Raw genomic sequence first — 18,086 nt, 5'->3', positions numbered from 1 at the left:
TTCATCTGACCCCAAAACAGGCCGATCAGTGGCCAGAGGGGACAACATGATAGTTTTGAAATTGAAAGTGGCTGTGGTAAGCCGTATGCCTGCAAACATCCAAAATAGATAGATAGAGTCTTTATTGTCCTATAAGGATATTCTTCTTCACACATTCCGTCAATACATTCCGTAAAAAAGACAGCAGCATTTGATGTTCACATCACAGTCTCATACATGTAACATGTCACACATCACACATAACATACAGTATAACATAAACATAATAATGTGACACCCACCATACACCCCCTCCCTTCTAGAAACGACGGGTGGATAGACGTAGACGCTTGTGAGAGCCTTGCGAGACAAACACACTGGTACAAACAAACCGACGGTAGACAGAGACGTGACGCCGCCATGGAACATTGACTGGCTGTGTGTCGTCACAGCAGAGCATGCAAACATGGCAACAATTGCAAACATGCCCCGCAGACATCATAAATTGCAGTTGGAAGAATGTGTGAAAACGCAGGCTGACATGCATTGTTGTTTCCTGACTGTCTGTGGATACTGTTTATTGTCAGCTCGTAAAGTTTAGGCGAAGTTAGAGGTCATGCTAGGAATCTCTGATCACTGTGATTGATGGTTAGGCTGGACCAATGATTTCAAAGTTAACGCTACTGCATGTCTACACACATCACCATGCTAGGGTCAGAAAGGATTCCCAATCATGAGTGTCCAGACTCTACTCACTTTGTAGCTAAATGCTAAAGGCTAAATGCTCTGCTCTGACCATGTAGAATAGGGGTTCTCAATGTTTTTGGTTCCAAGGACCCCTTTTAGGGGATAATATTTTCCGAGGACCCCCTTATAACCGTTATAACAGTTAACCATTCGTATTCTCTGAGGTTGTGGCCGGGTCCACTATCCCAAGTTAATGTGGGTAGGACCAAATAGACACAACTTGCTTGTTTTATGGGTGAAAAGGGCATAGTCTTTTTAAAATGTTAACTTTATAATTTCAAGCAAATTATTTCGCGGACCCCTTGGCTATGGGTCACGGACCCCAAGGGGTCCCCGGACCCCACTTTGAGAACCACTATTGCAACTTTTATGTATGTAAATGAGTGTGTGTATGTGTGCGCTTGCTTTTGTATGAGTGCTTCTCTGTCCATGAGTGTGTTTGTGTGTGTGTGTGTGTGTGTGTGTGTGTGTGTGTGTGTGTCTGCTTGTGTGTGTGTTTTATGTGTCTCTATGTGTATACTGTATGTTCACTGTGTTCTCTGCCGTCACTGTCACTCCCATATCAGAGACACACGCAGGCACACACACACACACACACACACACACACACACACACACACACATAAACAAAAAACTTTGACAACAACTATATGACCGCTTCGCTAGCTATGCTAGCGGCGGTCATAATTAATGTCCTTAAAGGTTGAATAGTTACTCATTGTTTCATTTAAGGCATTAAGATACATTTCCAAAAGATGATTTTATATTTAACTTTAAGCATGCTGTGGTCAAAATTATTCCAAGACAACTGGTGTGAGACTGCAGCTTTATTCACGATACCGGGAGCATGTTACTCACATGAAGTCAAAGTAACAAGCCCACACATCTGTGGGCGAAGCCTGTTCTTATACCCTTAACACACACACACACATGGAAAATCACTAGATACACTTTAGTGAGTCTTTAACCACCTGGTAATTAACAGAGATAAGAATGTTTACAAGAACTCCTCAACCATGATTGTGTTTGTGTGCCACGGGTTCACCATGGGGTCACCATCCTCACATTCCAAAGGCCAGGATGGCAACTAAAGTTAATTATATATGTAAGCTATAGTAAATGGTTAATACAATGGGAAACATATCAAATGTATCCCACAATGCGTTCTAATACTTTTGGAGGGCACTGTATACTATAAAACAGCAAAAATAACCACTATTCTGTACGTGGCATCAGCTGTCAGTCCCTCTGGACAATCCTGTCAAAATATGGATGTCCAGAAAAGTACATCCAACGCGTCAACTGTCCTCTGTCTCCTCTCCACCTTATTGGACACAATTAACTAGTGTCCACAGAATTGATGGAAACTGTTTAACCTAAACCATTTCAAGGCCTGCCAAGCTCTCTTGCACATCCATCTTGGAGCTGCAGTATGCAAATGACAATGTTGAAAAAACCCATCTCTTGTTGGTCTGACGATGAACATCAAAAGAACTTGTTAAACTTGTTGACCGACAGCATACCACAAGAAGACTCGCAGCAGGGAGAAAACAACTCAGTCAAGGGGGAGGTTCCTAGTATTCCCAGGTAATGACCAAAAACCCTCATCTCGCCCGTCCAGTCCCGTCAACGCACTCTTCTCATCCATAGGGACGGATCACTCCTCACAGAATTCCGGTTTAATTTCGATACACAAAGTTAACCTGTGGATTACACTGGACCATGCTGGGGTTCGTGGGATTGGCGGTCTGTGCCATTCTACCGATATGTTTGGGTAAGATGTTATAAGATATTTTAAAAACAAACGCTAACATTAGACCAGTGTAGTAAACTGAAAATGAATCTTAAACAAATGTGTGTCACAGTTTCCACTCAAAAAAACCCATATTGAACACTTTTCAAATATGTAGGGCTATCAAAATATATTGTTAAGTGTCAAAAATGTATTTTTGGGGGTATGTTTACATAGGCTATAGTTCCTATATATTCACTTCTTAACTATTTATTAATATATGTGTATTCATGAACTGATGTATTTGTATTCCTGTATGTATTGACTTATTTATTTATTTATATAACTGCCTTCTCTACGGCAGCTACAATGGATGAACCAATTACGATAGTTTGGACCTTTGGTAAGATTACATTGTTTGATTTCATCCTTACTGTTTTTTTTTAGCTTATAAAAATAGCCCTGCGTCAATAGCCCTTTTGACATGTTTGGCTTTCGACCATACCTAAACAAAATGAATTGCATTTTATGTTCATATTTCTGCCAACAAGCAGCATCAGTAGTGGATTATTTCATGGAAGGAAATGCTAGAAATGTCATGCCTCTGACAGTCTTCATAGTTGTATGGCCAGAATATAATCTGTTAGTACAGGCTTGAGGAGCAATAACACAAGTACATTTTCACCCGTGGTTACAGATGGAGAATCTTGTCCTGACTCTAGTTCATCCATGAGTAGAGTGTTGCCATTGCTGATTATGGTTATGCTCATGCAATCATACTGGGGATCTTATTTTTCATTGTTTTTAAACAATGTGTTATTGGTAAGTTAATTACAAACACACATACACACGCACAAACAATACACATGCACGCACATACTGTGAACTCCCAGGGCTCCAAAGACACGAGGAGAGAGGTTTCCAGCAAAAATGGTTCCTTTTACTAACTTAGAAAGCCTCAAACAGAGGTGCTCAAAAAGGCAACAAAACACTTCTCGATCTCTTTTGGATCTTGAGTCTGGAAGCTGGATGGGCCCTCTTGGCTAATCTCCAGTCCACTCCGCTCTTCAGAATTCCTGGGCACAAATAATTAGACGTGAAAAAGGTTTAAACAAACAAATCACTGCTTTAAACCAAGGAGATTGGCTTTTCGAGTCTCACAACCACAGCCCTGCTGTACTCTCCCTGTCTCTCCTAAAACAGGTCTTTTTTTGAGTGCTGTTCAGAGCAAAAACTAACAAGTTACACCTGAACTCCAATTAGTGGAAGGGCTGACGAGCAGAGCAGCTCCCCAGCCTCAGAGCAGCTCCCCAGGGTCCTAGAGCCCTTCCAACATCACCCTGGTGAGGTATAGACCTCTGAAGTTCGCCTACAAAAAAGCTACCATCTTTGCCCAAATAAGGAGATCCGGTATCTTGAGATTTTTTCTATGGGAAAATAACATGGGGATTTCCAATTATCTCACCTGTTAAACTCTCGCGGGGACGATGACATTGGAAATGCAGACGTTTTTCGCCACACAGTTTTGTCCACTGCCGTCTAGTGGATACTGTGATCTTCGGTAGGTGAAGATGGCACACTTTGATATTTGCTACCCCAGAGCTAACTTACAATGCAACTTGCCATAGGCAGTTAGCTTCAATGAACTCCCGGATCTCCTTATATGGGCAAAGATGGCAGCTTTGGATCCTTTTTGTAGGCAAACTCAGAGCCATAGAAAGAGAGAGTTGCGACACTCTTTGATGTTGCCGCCACGATCAAAAGTTCCAAAAAAACCTGTGCTGAATGGCTGAATCGCAGGAGGGTGGGATGTACTTCTGATGCTGGAAGGTGTAATCAATTAACTCATTGACTACTGACCAAGAGATTGGCTGTAAACAGTTCCAAAAGCCCCATAACGAGGAAATAGCCTGGAAAAAGCGCTGCCATTTTTTCCTATGGAGGTCTATGGGAGTGTCGCCACTCTGTTTTATCTACCGCTCTGGGCGAGGTCTATGCCGTCCACGACCTTTCCCAAGGGGATTCGGCGACGGTTTGCCCTAGTGGGACAACAAGAGTAGCTTGGGGTACCACAATACACACACACAGGCACGCAAACACTCACACACTCACTCACGCACATGTCGCACAGGCACACACATTTGCACTCGCACAGACACATACAGTAAACACACACACACACCTACACAAAAACACACCTACATGCATGCATGCACATACACACACACACACACACACACACACACACACACACACACACACACACACACACACACACACAAAAACAGACACACATGCAGGCACAAATAAACACACACACATAGAAGCACACATACACACAGACAAGAGTAGGAGATGGAGACAAATTGACAATTGTTGTATATGCACTGTGTGAGGTATCAGTTGACTATGACGTACTGAAGATGGAGAGACACTGTAGGGATGGGTTTGGGCTCGTGTAATTAAAACGGTCATGAATCTGTGACTGCTTGAGTACATAATGGAGATACAATTTGGTTCTAATATGTATACCTACTCCAAAAAGTAAAATTATTGGCAATGTGCAAACACGTCCTCATCAAAAATAGCTGCTCATTAAACAGTATTATAATCTAATGAAACTTTTTTCTGTTTTCCCACATGAACCACAATAACCGTCACCCTGACAGGAGGTGCCCCAGGAAGAAACGTAAGATGAAGATGCTCCTTACAAGCTATGAGCCAAAATGTTTTGTTGAAAATGTTTGTCTGTCCCTGAGGTTTGAATAACTTTTAAAATGTAATGTAACGTGAAATTTCACAATGAAGTTATAATTTACTTAAAAATATATTTTTATTTGCCCCCTATCTTGTTGCCTGTTAACAGTTACAGTAACAGTTAACCATTCGTATTCTCTGAGGTTGTGGCCGGGTCCACTATCCCAAGTTAATGTGGGTAGGACCAAATAGATACAATTTGCTTGTTTTATGGGTGAAAAGGGCATAGTCTTTTTAAAATGTTAACTTTATAATTTCAAGCAAATTATTTAGCGGACCCCTTGGCTATGGGTCACGGACCCCAAGGGGTAGCCTGACTCTCGCCAGACCCTTGTAGTTCCGCCATGCTCCACCAGAGGCGTTTCACTGAGCTCCACACAAGGGTCTGGACGCGAGGGCAATCCAAACCCCTTCCAGTGATCAAAAAATGAGCAATGAATCAGGAGCGCCGAAGCGAGTGTTTGATTAAAATAACAATGGCGGCACGCAGTGAGGAGTCTTGTGCTGACATTGATTCTGCTATTTCAACCGTTTTGTCGAATCTATCGAGTATTCATTCTTTAAAAGATTAACAGAGAATAGTTTTGAAGACATTTGTTGGTGGCAAGGATGTTTTTACTCTTCTTCCGACCGGGTTTGGCAAGAGCTTGAAGAAGCCTAGCACATCATTCAAGATAACAGGCAAGTGGTTTATCAAATCACATGCGAGGATGTTTTACAAGGACCCGCCTTCATAAATACATCTCCTATCGAGAAGTCCCAGATCCTTGTGTGAAGCAGACAGCGAACTACAGGATCTGGCGAAAGTCAGGTTACCCAAGGGGTCCCCGGACCCCACTTTGAGAACCACTGATGTAGAAATTGGAGCACACGCGCCTCTCGTGAGGGGGACATCATAGCCACTTTTGGTTTAGGACAGGACAGCTCGGTGTTATCTCTGCGTGCAACCCATAGACTCATTTTATGTCAAGAGGAAACGATGACATGCTTTTATCGAGAATAACCAAATAGGCCTACATCAAAATTTTCATAATATTCTAAATCATGACAACATAAGAGGAAGACAATTGGTAGCCTATGTGCAACTAGAACTGTTAACTTCCAAATGAAAACATTTAGAACTAGAAAAACACCTCCGCCTGTATTGTTCTTCCTTGTCTGTCATACATTTGAACCTAAACTATTCAGATCGCCACCAAGTGGCCATACCATGCCATTACACCGCCAAGCGAAAAACATAACCGCCCCCTAAATAAAGACGGTGATACGGATCTCTCCCAAAATAATTTCTTCCTTGGGTCATTTCAGACTTAACCTGAAAATTTCATCGACATCCATCCATCACTGTTTGAGTCATCTTGCTAACAAACAGACACACAGACAAACAAACAGACAAACAGACAAACAGACAAACAGACCCCGATTAAAACATAACCTCCTTGGCAGAGGTAATAAAAGAGATTTAGCTAAATATGAATGAAATCTATTCTAGAGTTGAGCTGTCTGCAGGAGGCAAAGATTTCCTTAGGCTATTTCAGAGTATACAAACATTATCAAAACGTTGGCAGTCTTAGCATCCTAATACTTTCATAAAATATATCAAAAGTGTGTCTGAGGCACTGTCCCTTACAATCACTTGTTATAGGACCTGCCTCTGCCATTCTGCCATCACAGAACAGCACAGTGTCTGAACCATGGGGTAAATGGATGTGTATGGATGGAAGTCTGGAGTCAGAAGACTTCAGACAGATGCATTATTAAACTTGCAGACAACACCAACCTGCTGCACGCCGGAACAGAACTGGAGGGAGAATTTATAGTCTTTTTTAGATTAGCCATGCAGCCAACAGGATACACACAACGGTGTAGCCTATCCTATTATGTAATCACACACCACAGAATAAAAGACGATACAGTACATTTTCAGTTTGGTTTAATAACGCAAGGCTGGCATGGTCTGGGGACACAGTGCATTAATGAGGGGGTGCAGTTTAAAGTGCTTCTTAATTTTAAGACATAAGGTAAAGTATCCTAACTGTCACAGCCATTTTATTTTACTGGATGACTTACAGCTTTCTTGCTCTCATCTATGGGTTGTATGTCATACTCAAGGGATGTCTACATGGACTAAAAGTTGTATGCTGAACGCTAAGTTTCTTCATTTGGAACATACAAGCTAGTTACCAGAGAAGGAAGATAGAGATAAAAGCACAAATAAGAGGCCAAAACAATGTTGATACATCAAGCGGAAAGGGTCAGCAGAAACAAAAAAAAAGGAATTTCTTTAGTCAGGAAGCCACAGCTGCTGCTACAAGATGAACCCAAGCAGTGGGTTTGGTGACCCAGAATCACAGGGGACTAGAGTAAAAGTCTTACATCAGACACAGGTGCACAGGTGTGCCATGTGCAGGTGTGTCGGTTCAGATGGGGTAACTTCACCAACTGTTCACCTGCAGCAAAAGATTTGGCACAGACATGGAACGGCTAACAGAGACTTCCCTAGAGACAGAAAACAGCTCCCATTTTCAAGTCTTCTCTTTGTTAGTGGATGATGGCGCATCACGTAGATTCCTGAGTTGATTCCCTGAAATAATGTACTAAATTCCTCTGATGTAGCCTGACTCCACCTGTCTACACACTTCTGCTTAATTTCTTTCCCCTTCAGTACTCTGTCTGGGATACCTTGATCCACTTTCGTTTACTCCGGCAAGTGCACCTCCGCCCAATCAGCGCACAGAGGGCCTTCCCAAGAGCGATTACATTTAAGTTTCAAGTCTATCGTTATTGTTGTGTCCGTCGTGGTTAACATACGTCATTATCAAACGTTAGTAATTGAACTCCAATGATTTCAGACTTCAGACAAGCGTCCACCAACCAGGAAATAAACGTTTGCGAATGGATCTAGGCCAGACTCTCTGCGAAGGGAGTCTGGTATCCAGGTTATTCTGAATGGCCATACCCATACACTGGACATCCACGTGGAGGAGCAAATCTCTCTGTCCCTTCACCTGAAGTGGTTGCACACAGTTAATAACATGAATAACTAGACTGTATGGTGAATGTCCATAATATTGTGCAGTATGAGAGAATGGGCCTAACATAGGATTGGGCAAGCAATGTTTATTGAGTAGTCTGTTATTACGAGCAGCAACTAATCTGTTTGCCTGGAATTAGGGGTCTGCGCGAGGCAGATTTTGCAGTCAAATTCTGTCTCGTCGCTGCAATAATGTATCATGTTTTTGTACGTTTCCCGTTCGCAATAGCCCGCAGGATATGCAGGAGAGATATTCAGTTTTGCCTACCGTCTCACAAAGGGAGCAGTTGACACACGACTGAAAAAGACTGCCAGATGTCTGATTTTAAGTTTGAAATGAATGTAGGCTAGGCTACTGCAACACAGTTGTGGTGGCTGACATCCGTTCTTTATGAAGGCAGTTGCATCTGAAGTAGCCTTGTTGTATCCTCTTCCTCTGTCATGCTTTCCATTTCGAGTTTTGACAACAGAGCAGCGGGAGAGAATTGAACCCACGTAGGCCTTAACTGTAATATCCGGTTAGGCTGCTTAAACCTCGTTTTTTAATGCTACCTATACAATATCCAGCTCAACTATAATTCTACACACAGCTTTAATCATGTCTATATGTTGTTTTACGCATATATTTAATTTGTGGGAGTGTTAGTGAATCACCTGTTTCTCCCGCCCACTCCCACATAGAGCTTTCAAAACATGTCCCACGCCGTCTTCGGCGTTGAGCGTGGGCCTCTACCTGGAATATTACCACTGGATTGAATTACACATTATGACTCTAATGAAGTTTGTTTTTTTATTTTCTCATGACATCCAATGTCACTTACATTTTCTTATCCACAATGTTGCAAGCAGCAGTAAAATGAGATCAAGTCACTGTTTTTCAATTCTGAACTTCACATGGTACAGAAGGCTAATAGTAGGAACCGTTTACAATTACTAGACTACTGATTTTTAAGTGTGTCTCTGTGGGACGTGGATCATTCTAAAATGCTCTTGCTTAGCTTTTCTAAAGTGGAAGTGATTTCATTTAATTTAATTCATGCAACTACTTACTTTCTAAATTGCACTGCATTATTTTATCTGGGGAAGTCTGTGTGAGTCTGCCTGTTCTCTGGTGTGCTGCCATGGTCTAGCCACTGGACACTTTGAGACATTTTCCCTCTTTTTTTCCCCTTCATTTGTTCATCCTGTTTTTCTGAGAAAAAGGGGGGAGGTCATTTTGATCCAAGTTGTATTGTGCGCAGATCACTTTTGCAGATAGAAGACGAGACCGGCACATAGTCCAAATAGAAGGAGACAGGAGATAGCACCCTCTATCAGCTAATTATCACTCTCCCAGTCACACCCTTCACGCCACAAGAGGTCATTCACAACTCTTTAATTTGTAAAGAACACATACACAACATACAACTGAGTCATAAAACAGGACGGTTCAGCCTGATTAGTAGAGACTCAGAAAAAGTAGGTTACTGTTTGGTACTTTGTCTCTTCAACCATATTAAAAGTATTGCAGGTCTTTCTTATCTTGTCTCAAGTTCCTTGGTACATTCTTTATTCCTTACAACCGCATTTTCTTGTAAGCTACAAAATGCTGTACAAATATGGTACACCTAAGTTACACTCCATAACAACAGAGCACATGAAAGCTCACTGATGGGTCCTATATGTCCCCTAATATTTTCACACTTGTACTGCAATGAAACAAATCCAGATGTGTATTTACTATCAACTGCAGGAGGATTTGACACAATCCACCTTAATTCCAACTGACATTTCTATTGCCACTTAATTTCTTTCAGATATTATTCACTTCTATCCTGATGAAAATGCACTACACTCAAAAGTGTGCCGACTTATGGAAAAAAGAAAAAAAAAAACCGGCTCTGTGAATGATGGCATGGCAAATGTAATGTAAACTCCTGCTCGGCATGGCAATCGGTCTATGGCTAATCCTGTTTTCCAGCTTTTAGTGTGCTTTACGCCTCGGAGGTGAAACCGAACCTGTCAGATCCACTCGGCGGGTCTCGCGTCGTGTCCTTGTTATGCATTAAGACTGTGCTGCTGCCAAAACTGACAGGCGCTGAAAGGCGAACCACACTCCAAACAACTTAGCCACCCCGAGATAACAAGGGGGAATGGGCTGCCGGCGTGAAAAGGTAGAAAAAGAAGAAGAAGGGAAAAAAAAGACGACTGCCATTCATCTTCAAAAAATGAGATGGGGGAAAAAAGCAGTGTTTTCAATCAAGCAGAACCTAAAATGATAGCTTTCATGCACGGAAATACACATACTTTGTGCTGAATGGGACACGGAAAGAGTGTGCATTTCTGTGTGTGTGTGTGTGTGTGTGTGTGTGTGTGTGTGTGTGTGTGTGTGTGTGTGAGAGAGAGAGGCTGCCAGAAAGAGCTGGCAATGGAAGAGACAAGAAAAAAATGGAACTTCAGAAAGTATTTCCTGGAGATTTACATTCTATTCCCGGAAGCCTGTATTGAAATGACAGTATTGAAATCTGCCCCTTACCTGATGAGCATATCAATGCATTGGACTGTTTACCTTTGTCGCATGTCCACAGCTGTCCATTCAGATAAACTGTCCAAACACTGATTGAACGCTGCAGTTATGTACACAGGTGGAGGCCCTGAACACTGCTGGAAAACTGGCCAATTGGACAACAAATGGCTCCACCATTGGCATGCTTGTGGGGACATGCACTTCATGCTGTTGCTCATTATTTTCAACTGTGAAAGCAACATATTGAGATGGACATACTACTGTACATATGACACAGAGCAAATGGGTGGGCATTCATCATGGCAGAGTAACTACTTTAGAGAGGCCTATTTTTTATGTTATTGCTTGCAGTATTGCAAAATGTCCTAAATATTTTCTTGACTGGACTGGACCGTGTTTATTTGCCATGTGCTTTCAATCTGGGGAGCCAGCGTTTAGGAATTCCGCGTGGACGCTCGGCGCAATCTGAAGCTGTTAGCCACAGGCAACAGCCGCACGCTGGCTGTGGAGTCTCTCTCCCCCGTGGTGGGGCCTAGGTGTGATGCGGGAGTCGCTCAGGCAGCTGTTGCCTCTCATCTCGCGGTCCCTCCCAAGATCGCTCAAGCAGATACGGTAACGGCTATCGAGCCGGCGGCGCCCCGAGGCTGCGTGAGGCGAGCCCATGTGTCCGGCAACGCGCTCCGTTAACGGGTTTTGACCATAGAGGTGGGAGAGAAGCAACAGGGGTGACCACAGAGCTATAACACGATCCCTTCCATCCCAAATGCAAGACATTACTCACCCAGCTTGGCAGGCTACCCCCACCTGTGCCAAACGCATTAATAACTCCACAGAGCAAGAAAAGCTATACTCCTATACCTGTTCGTAAGTGGAGATTATAGGCCTTAACATATCCTGAATGTTGTCTTGGCAGGCTACCCCCATGTGGGCCAAATGCATTAATAACTCCATATAGAGCAAGAAAATCTACGCTCCCATGCCTGTGCACAAACGGAAATCATAGGCCTCAGCAGATCCTGGAGGTTGTATTAAAAGGAAAACCCATGTGCTCCACAAAGGCCTTCCGACTCTGCTCTAAGCCCCTCAGCTCCCCCCCTCTTCCTCTTCTGTGCAGCCCCTCTGGTCTACTCCCACCCCCCCCCAGCAGCCTTACCCCCCCCCCCCCAGGCCAGCCTCGTGTGCCAACCCTGGCTCCACACCTCCGATGAGCGAAGGTGTGAGGGCTCCTCGGGGACACGCCCGCAAATCAGGCCGACATCTGCTAATCAAGAGCTGATAAATAAATCTGCAGTAATCGGGGCATCCCCATAGCAATACCGTTAGGATGTGTTGTTATTGCTGTTGCTGTTGTTGTTGTTTTTTTCCCCCCATACAGGTGATGATCTACTGATGCACGTGCTCTGACCTGTCAATGTTGATTAAAAGGAAAAGTCCTGATCGAGTCGCAGAGCTCCAGTGCTCGATAAGAAAATGACAAGGTGTGTGCCGTGCTACTGGTGCGCTGTACTGGATTGATTGGCTTATCAGAGGATAATTACAAATGATGTCTGCCGTGGTCAAGAGTGTGAAAAGAAGGATAAGGGAGGTGTGAAGGCGGAGGTGTTGAATGTTATCAAGAAACGTGTTTGGGGGCAAAGCCAGCACTTGACTTACAGTTTCCTGTCTCCGCCATTATGATACTCTGTATGACCTTCCAAATGCCGTCTCACTCGATCTATTCTCCTGCGTTCTCTCTGTGATTTTCAGAAAAAGATAAATTACTGCATAATGTTTCATTTAGTCAACCAAGTAGTGATGAAATTGTAGTTTTGTCCCATAGTTGTGAAGACAAATAATAATATCTAGGTCACAACAATCTTTTGAATCTCCTTAATCCATGATTCTTTATGTGATGCATTACCCACTAACATACAATATACTCTACAAAAAGATTCAACTGCAAGGCATTGGGATACAAATTATATATGTGAAGTGAAATGTAAACAAGAAAAACAAATGACATAGAAGTATTTGCTATTCAAACTGGCTTGTTGTGAGAGAAAAAAAAAACAATCTGACTGACAAGTTTCGGTGAAGAAGCGGTTTGTTTTTAAGACAAATTGCTTTATTTTTTCTGTTAATAGCCTCAGACAATTTGAAGGTGAGTCCATATTTCAATTTTCCACACATTAGCGGGCTTGAATAACAGACTGAATCAGCAGAATGAACTTAAATCAACAAAGTTCCTCCTCAGCTTAAGTTTTATACGGCCTCAAAATGGATTTTTATATAATGGAGAACCAGCCTGCTGCCCTGTTGGAAGACACTGGCCTCACAACAAAGGCCCTTAGCAAGATGTCAATACTTGTTAATATTTAATTCGACCCGATAATACATGGTTCTCTTTAAACAAAACCTCACTGTGCTGAATTTCAATGTAAAGCTCACACTACTGAAAGGAAACCTATTTATGGGAAAGTTTTGGCGACAAGGTTATCATGGTGAGTCAGACATTTCAATGTCTGCTGCATTATGTTGCTATGCAATGTCTGACACGTAATGAAAACGTACACAAAATACCCTGCAAAGCTTGTTTTATATCAAATGAAAACATGACATGAATACTGAATTATGAAACACTGTGTTATAATGGTGTAATGTTGTGTCATGCCTTATGAAAGCATACAATTATATGTTCCAAAAGCAGTACAGTTGGACAAACTCTTGATGTTGCAATTTGTTGATAAACACAGGATTGCCATACTACCAATAAGCATTTTTTAAACTTTTATTCACTTAAATCTCCAGTGTTAAAGCAACAAGAAAACATTTAGAATGTCCTTTGGTGGGATTTTATTACACTTTAGTATATATGTAAACTGATATTCTTTGATGCCAGCACTTTGCCAATACCGAGGAAACTCTGCACAACCTCGAGAAAGAAACAAAACAAAACAAAGAACTAAAAACAACAGAATGAAGAAAAACAAAACAAGCCAAAAACAAACAAAAATGCTTATTTTGCATTCCGTCTACACCTTGGTCAAACACACAAACAAGTTGCCCTTGAACACAATTCCATAATAATACAAAAAAGTATATGTTCTACATTATCTTTGCTCTGTCAAGAAAATAACTTCTTTTTTTTCCATACAAAAATTAAATACACAGATGATTTTATTTTTTTTTCTTCCTCTTAGCATGTTATCTGCTTAAGTGAACACGCGCAGTGGCGACCACAGCCTCCGGAAAACGCAGTGCCTTAAAAAGTTCAAATAAGCATACGGCTTGCTCATTGAATATACTCCTGGGGGGGTGGAACAGGAACGGGACTTGGGAAGGGTGTGGGGCAGGCTGTTACACATGTGCGTCACTAACATTGGACCAAGAATCAAACAAAAAACCAAAGCAAAACAATGAAAGAAAAAAGAAAAAAAAAAACATTGGAAATAAAAGAGAAAAAGTTAACAGGGGTTACAGAGTAACGTTCACAAAAGCACAGGTCAGTGACAGGTAGGGTCAGAGGGATGTACAAGTGGTAGCATGGAGATGGGTGGAGAGAGAGAGAGAGAGAGAGGGAGGGCTAGAGAGAGTGAGAGAACGGGACAGAGAGAAAGAGAGAGAGAGAAGAGAGGAAGGGGTGAATTTCTTTCTTTCTTTTTTTTTATTATTTTAATTTGTACGAGATCATGTGATAGTCTGGATGAAGTTCCCTAAATCCACAACGCACTGACAGCAAAGAATGCTGACGTTTCATTGATGAGTCTTTTGATTTGTTGTTTTTTCCCCCCTTTTCTTCTTTTATTCATCTGTTTCTTTTTTTTCCTCCCAAATGTCTTTTTAAGCTGGACAGTCCTTTTGAGCTGGACAGTCACCATACTGTAGTTGTCAGGGTAGCCCTAAAGCTGTCCAAGCCAGCCCAGAAAACATACCGCTAGCTGGGGAAGCAGCTGGCTCTGCTAGCGTGTTAGCTGAGTGCTGATTGCAGCTCCCGTAGCCGTGGTGTGGTCGAAGGAGGAATATTGGGCGAGTCCTCATCAGTTTCTCCCATCTTGATTGGGTTTGGGGGGGTGGGCTGTTGGCATAACAGGGGGTTGAGTATCTGATATGGCTTAGTCCACTGGTCTCCGTTGAGTGAACAGTCTGCGCTTGTGTAGCCTCCGATCAGTTTGAAAATGTTTCGCCGTCGCCACGATTTGTAAATGACAAATCGATTCTAGTACTCTGGTCAATTTTTTTCATATACTATATATATATTTTGTTTTTACATTAATGTTAATTACTCTTTATTCATCTAGTCATATATTGTCTTAGCTTTCTTTCATATATATATATACTATATATTCATTTATTTGTATTTTTTTTAAATCCCTTCTTTACCAATTCCCTTGAAATTCTGGCACATTCCTTAATCAACAGCCATGTGTCCTTGATGAGAGAGCGAGGGCAAGGCTGAGGCAGCTGAGGGCGGTGGTGGGGGGTGGGGGTTGGGGGTTGGGGGGTTGGGGGTTGGGGTTGGGGCACGAGGCACGGGGCAGAGTCTAGTGCAGAGTTCATAAATCAGCCGGACGTCTCTCTGCTGGTCACTCTCTGTTCTTTAGTCAGGTTTTGGGGGGTTGGGGGGGGGGTCGGGGTGGGAGGAGGAGGAGGGGGGGGGGGAGGAGGTTTTAGTTCAAGAGGCTTCATGGACGTTGTGGTGGCATTGGTGTCGGCGGCGGCGGTGGGTGGGTCGGTCAGATGTGGTTGGGGAGATTTGTGCACTGAGAAGGGAGGGGGGGCGGGGGTTGGTGGGTTGGTAGGTTGGTTGGGGGGATGTCCTCGTCATCGGTCAGTTGGAGGAGGACCAGCAGGCCTCTCCCAGGAGGACGGGCGCCAGGCTGAGGGCCAGCGCCAGCAGCAGGGATGCCAGGGGCGGGTGGAGGGCGAGCGCGGACGGGGCGCCGGAGTCGGGACCGCTGCAGCCGCCGGCCTCGCCCTCGCACTGGGCCTTCTCGCACAGCAGGCCGCTGAAGCCGCCGGGACACTGGCAGCGCAGGTTGTTCAGGCACACGCCGCCGTTCTGGCAGCGCAGCATCTCGTTGTCGCACACGCGGGCTGAGAGCGAGCGAGGGAGGGAGACAGAATCAAGACAGACAGAGAGAGAGAAAGAGAGAGAGAGAGAGAGAGAGAGAGAGAGAGAGAGAGAGAGAGAGAGAGAGAGAGAGAGAGAGAGACAGACAGACAAGACAGACAGACAGAGAGAGAGAGAGAGAGAGAGAGACAGGCAAGGCAGAGAGCGAGACACACAGACAGAAGACAGAAAAAATAAAGAGGCAAAAAAAAAACAGTGGTGAGAATAGGCAGTGATATCATGCGTAGCTTCCTTCACAATTTGTCACAACACTAGCATAAACATCTTCCATCGTAACGACTACTGTGAACATCTTACTGAGATTTACATTTTCAGAAAAAAGCCACAACAACCAAACTCAGTCAACACATAACATCTCTCTACTCACATGAGATTTCAGTGGAGGAAAAGTGTGAATACAGTTAAAATTGTGGCAGAAATACATTCATTACTATGTAAAAGACAGTCTACGGCATTTGCATGGATTAAAACATTTATACCCATATAATGTAATTCCATTCCCAGTAGCCCAGTGATTTATCAAGCTTCCCCATCTGTTCATCAGTAAACGGCATTGTTGGAAGGGTTTCTGATCAAATGGAAAGGAGGCAGAGCCTTGCCAGAAAAGCTCATCTACAGGCAACACAACTTCCCACTGAAATATCCAAATAATTGGGCCGTTTCTCCTCAGAAATTACCGCACATCATTATGTCGTTCTCTGCTCGAGTGCAAAATGAGGGCGTTTTGTGTCGGCATAAACTGTGAGCTAATGTTCGTCGCACCATCAAATGTGTTAGACAATGCCGAGACACGGAGGGAAATGGAGGAGGATCTGACTCTACTTCTCTGTGAAATGCAACGGCGAACGCGCAATGCTGACGCCGTCCCTTGGATTGCTGAGTGTGATCTATAAAATCACTTCAACATAAAGGGTGTGTGTGTGTGCGTGTGTGTGTGTGTGTGTGTGTGTGTGTCTGCCAACTGGGCCTCTCCAAAACAAACGATCCGCTTTTTAGAGAAGTTCGGAGCGTCTCCATAACCAGGAGGGAGACTGTCAAGCCAGCTGCAGGCAAACAAACCTGAGCGCAAACCAACAAAACAGACAAAGACAGAGAATGAGAGAGAGAGAAAGGAAAGCTGACACACACATCAACAAAAACAGAACAGCAACCATAGATCAAGAAGCCAAGCATCTGCCAATTCCAGAAAGCTTACACTTCAAGTTAAACTCTGTGGCTAGGTATATATATATATATATTTATATATAAAAACAAGTACTGCGGGAAATTAAATAAAATCTTGCATAAAAAAATGTGAGACATCGGTGGGCCTTGACCTGACAGAGAATATCATATGCTTACGGTTTTCTCACCTTGCTGTGCTGTTTTAGGGTGGTTGTTTTTTGCAAACTCTTGTTTATTACCACATCTGTTCATACACCTTACTGGGCTATTTTTGGTGAGGCATGACGCTAGGGACTGTGTGTGTGCGTGTGTGTGTGTGTGTGTGTGTGTGTGTGTGTAGTCATAACAGCAGACTTCACAGAGGGTTGCAGAGAGATGAGCATTTGGGGGACAGCAGCTTTACCAAACAACAACCAGCCAGTAATTCAGACTCTTGGGTTGAAAGGTCTGTCTGGAAACTAGCGATCCAACTGGAGTGGGTCTGAACAATGCATGAGCCTATGTACTGTACATTATGTATACAATGTATAAACACTTTATGGATTTGTGCTCTGTGTTAACAGCTTATGGTCCCAGACTACAATATGTTGTTAGGTACATATCTGTATATGTAACTATATATAGTTTATATATATATATATATATATATATATATATATATACATATCATACTGTATATATACAAATATACACACACGTATGTACATATGCGTATTATAACATTAACATAACATTCTCTGATGACCGTGTTTAACACAATTATAATGTCTTAAATTGCAGTCAATTTCAGCTACATTACTCTCATAGGTTGGACAAACGTGTGAGACAGTTTTTGTAAATATTTTTTTCACACTTTAGTAATGTGTAGTCAGTCATGACCGTCCATGACAGAGTGGAATCTAACAGCCATTCTGGCAGTTAGTCACAGCCATTAAGCTGGAGACAGATTTCATTTTCATATGTGTTTTACAATTATTCCTCTCTCGGTCTGGGAATACAGTGGAACTGCCAGCCCAGGAGTCACAGCGCAAGCAATCAGAGAATTGAATTAGTCTGC

At 42.9% G+C, this 18,086-nt stretch overlaps 1 protein-coding gene and 1 long non-coding RNA gene across 2 annotated transcripts in view; one reads left to right on the top strand and one right to left on the bottom strand.

The window, feature by feature from the left end:
- The first annotated feature begins 2,381 nt into the window (after positions 1 to 2,381).
- On the top strand, positions 2,382 to 3,281 carry LOC134065874 (uncharacterized). Its single transcript, XR_009936336.1, has 3 exons — positions 2,382 to 2,500; positions 2,823 to 2,861; positions 3,156 to 3,281. It is a non-coding gene; the product is annotated as an uncharacterized LOC134065874 (long non-coding RNA).
- Positions 3,282 to 15,533: 12,252 nt separating this feature from the next.
- ntng1a (netrin g1a) overlaps positions 15,534 to 18,086 on the bottom strand; it is an 85,621-nt gene continuing 83,068 nt past the window's right edge. The window contains 1 exon segment of the mRNA XM_062521388.1: positions 15,534 to 15,828. Within this exon segment, the coding sequence (XP_062377372.1) occupies positions 15,563 to 15,828 (266 nt within the window). The 3' untranslated portion in view covers positions 15,534 to 15,562.

Source organism: Sardina pilchardus, chromosome 19, assembly GCF_963854185.1.
Source record: "Sardina pilchardus chromosome 19, fSarPil1.1, whole genome shotgun sequence".
In the NCBI taxonomy this organism is placed as follows: Eukaryota; Metazoa; Chordata; class Actinopteri; order Clupeiformes; family Clupeidae; genus Sardina; species Sardina pilchardus.
Note: the sequence above shows the minus strand (reverse complement) of the source record. Positions and strands in the feature narration are given on the sequence as shown.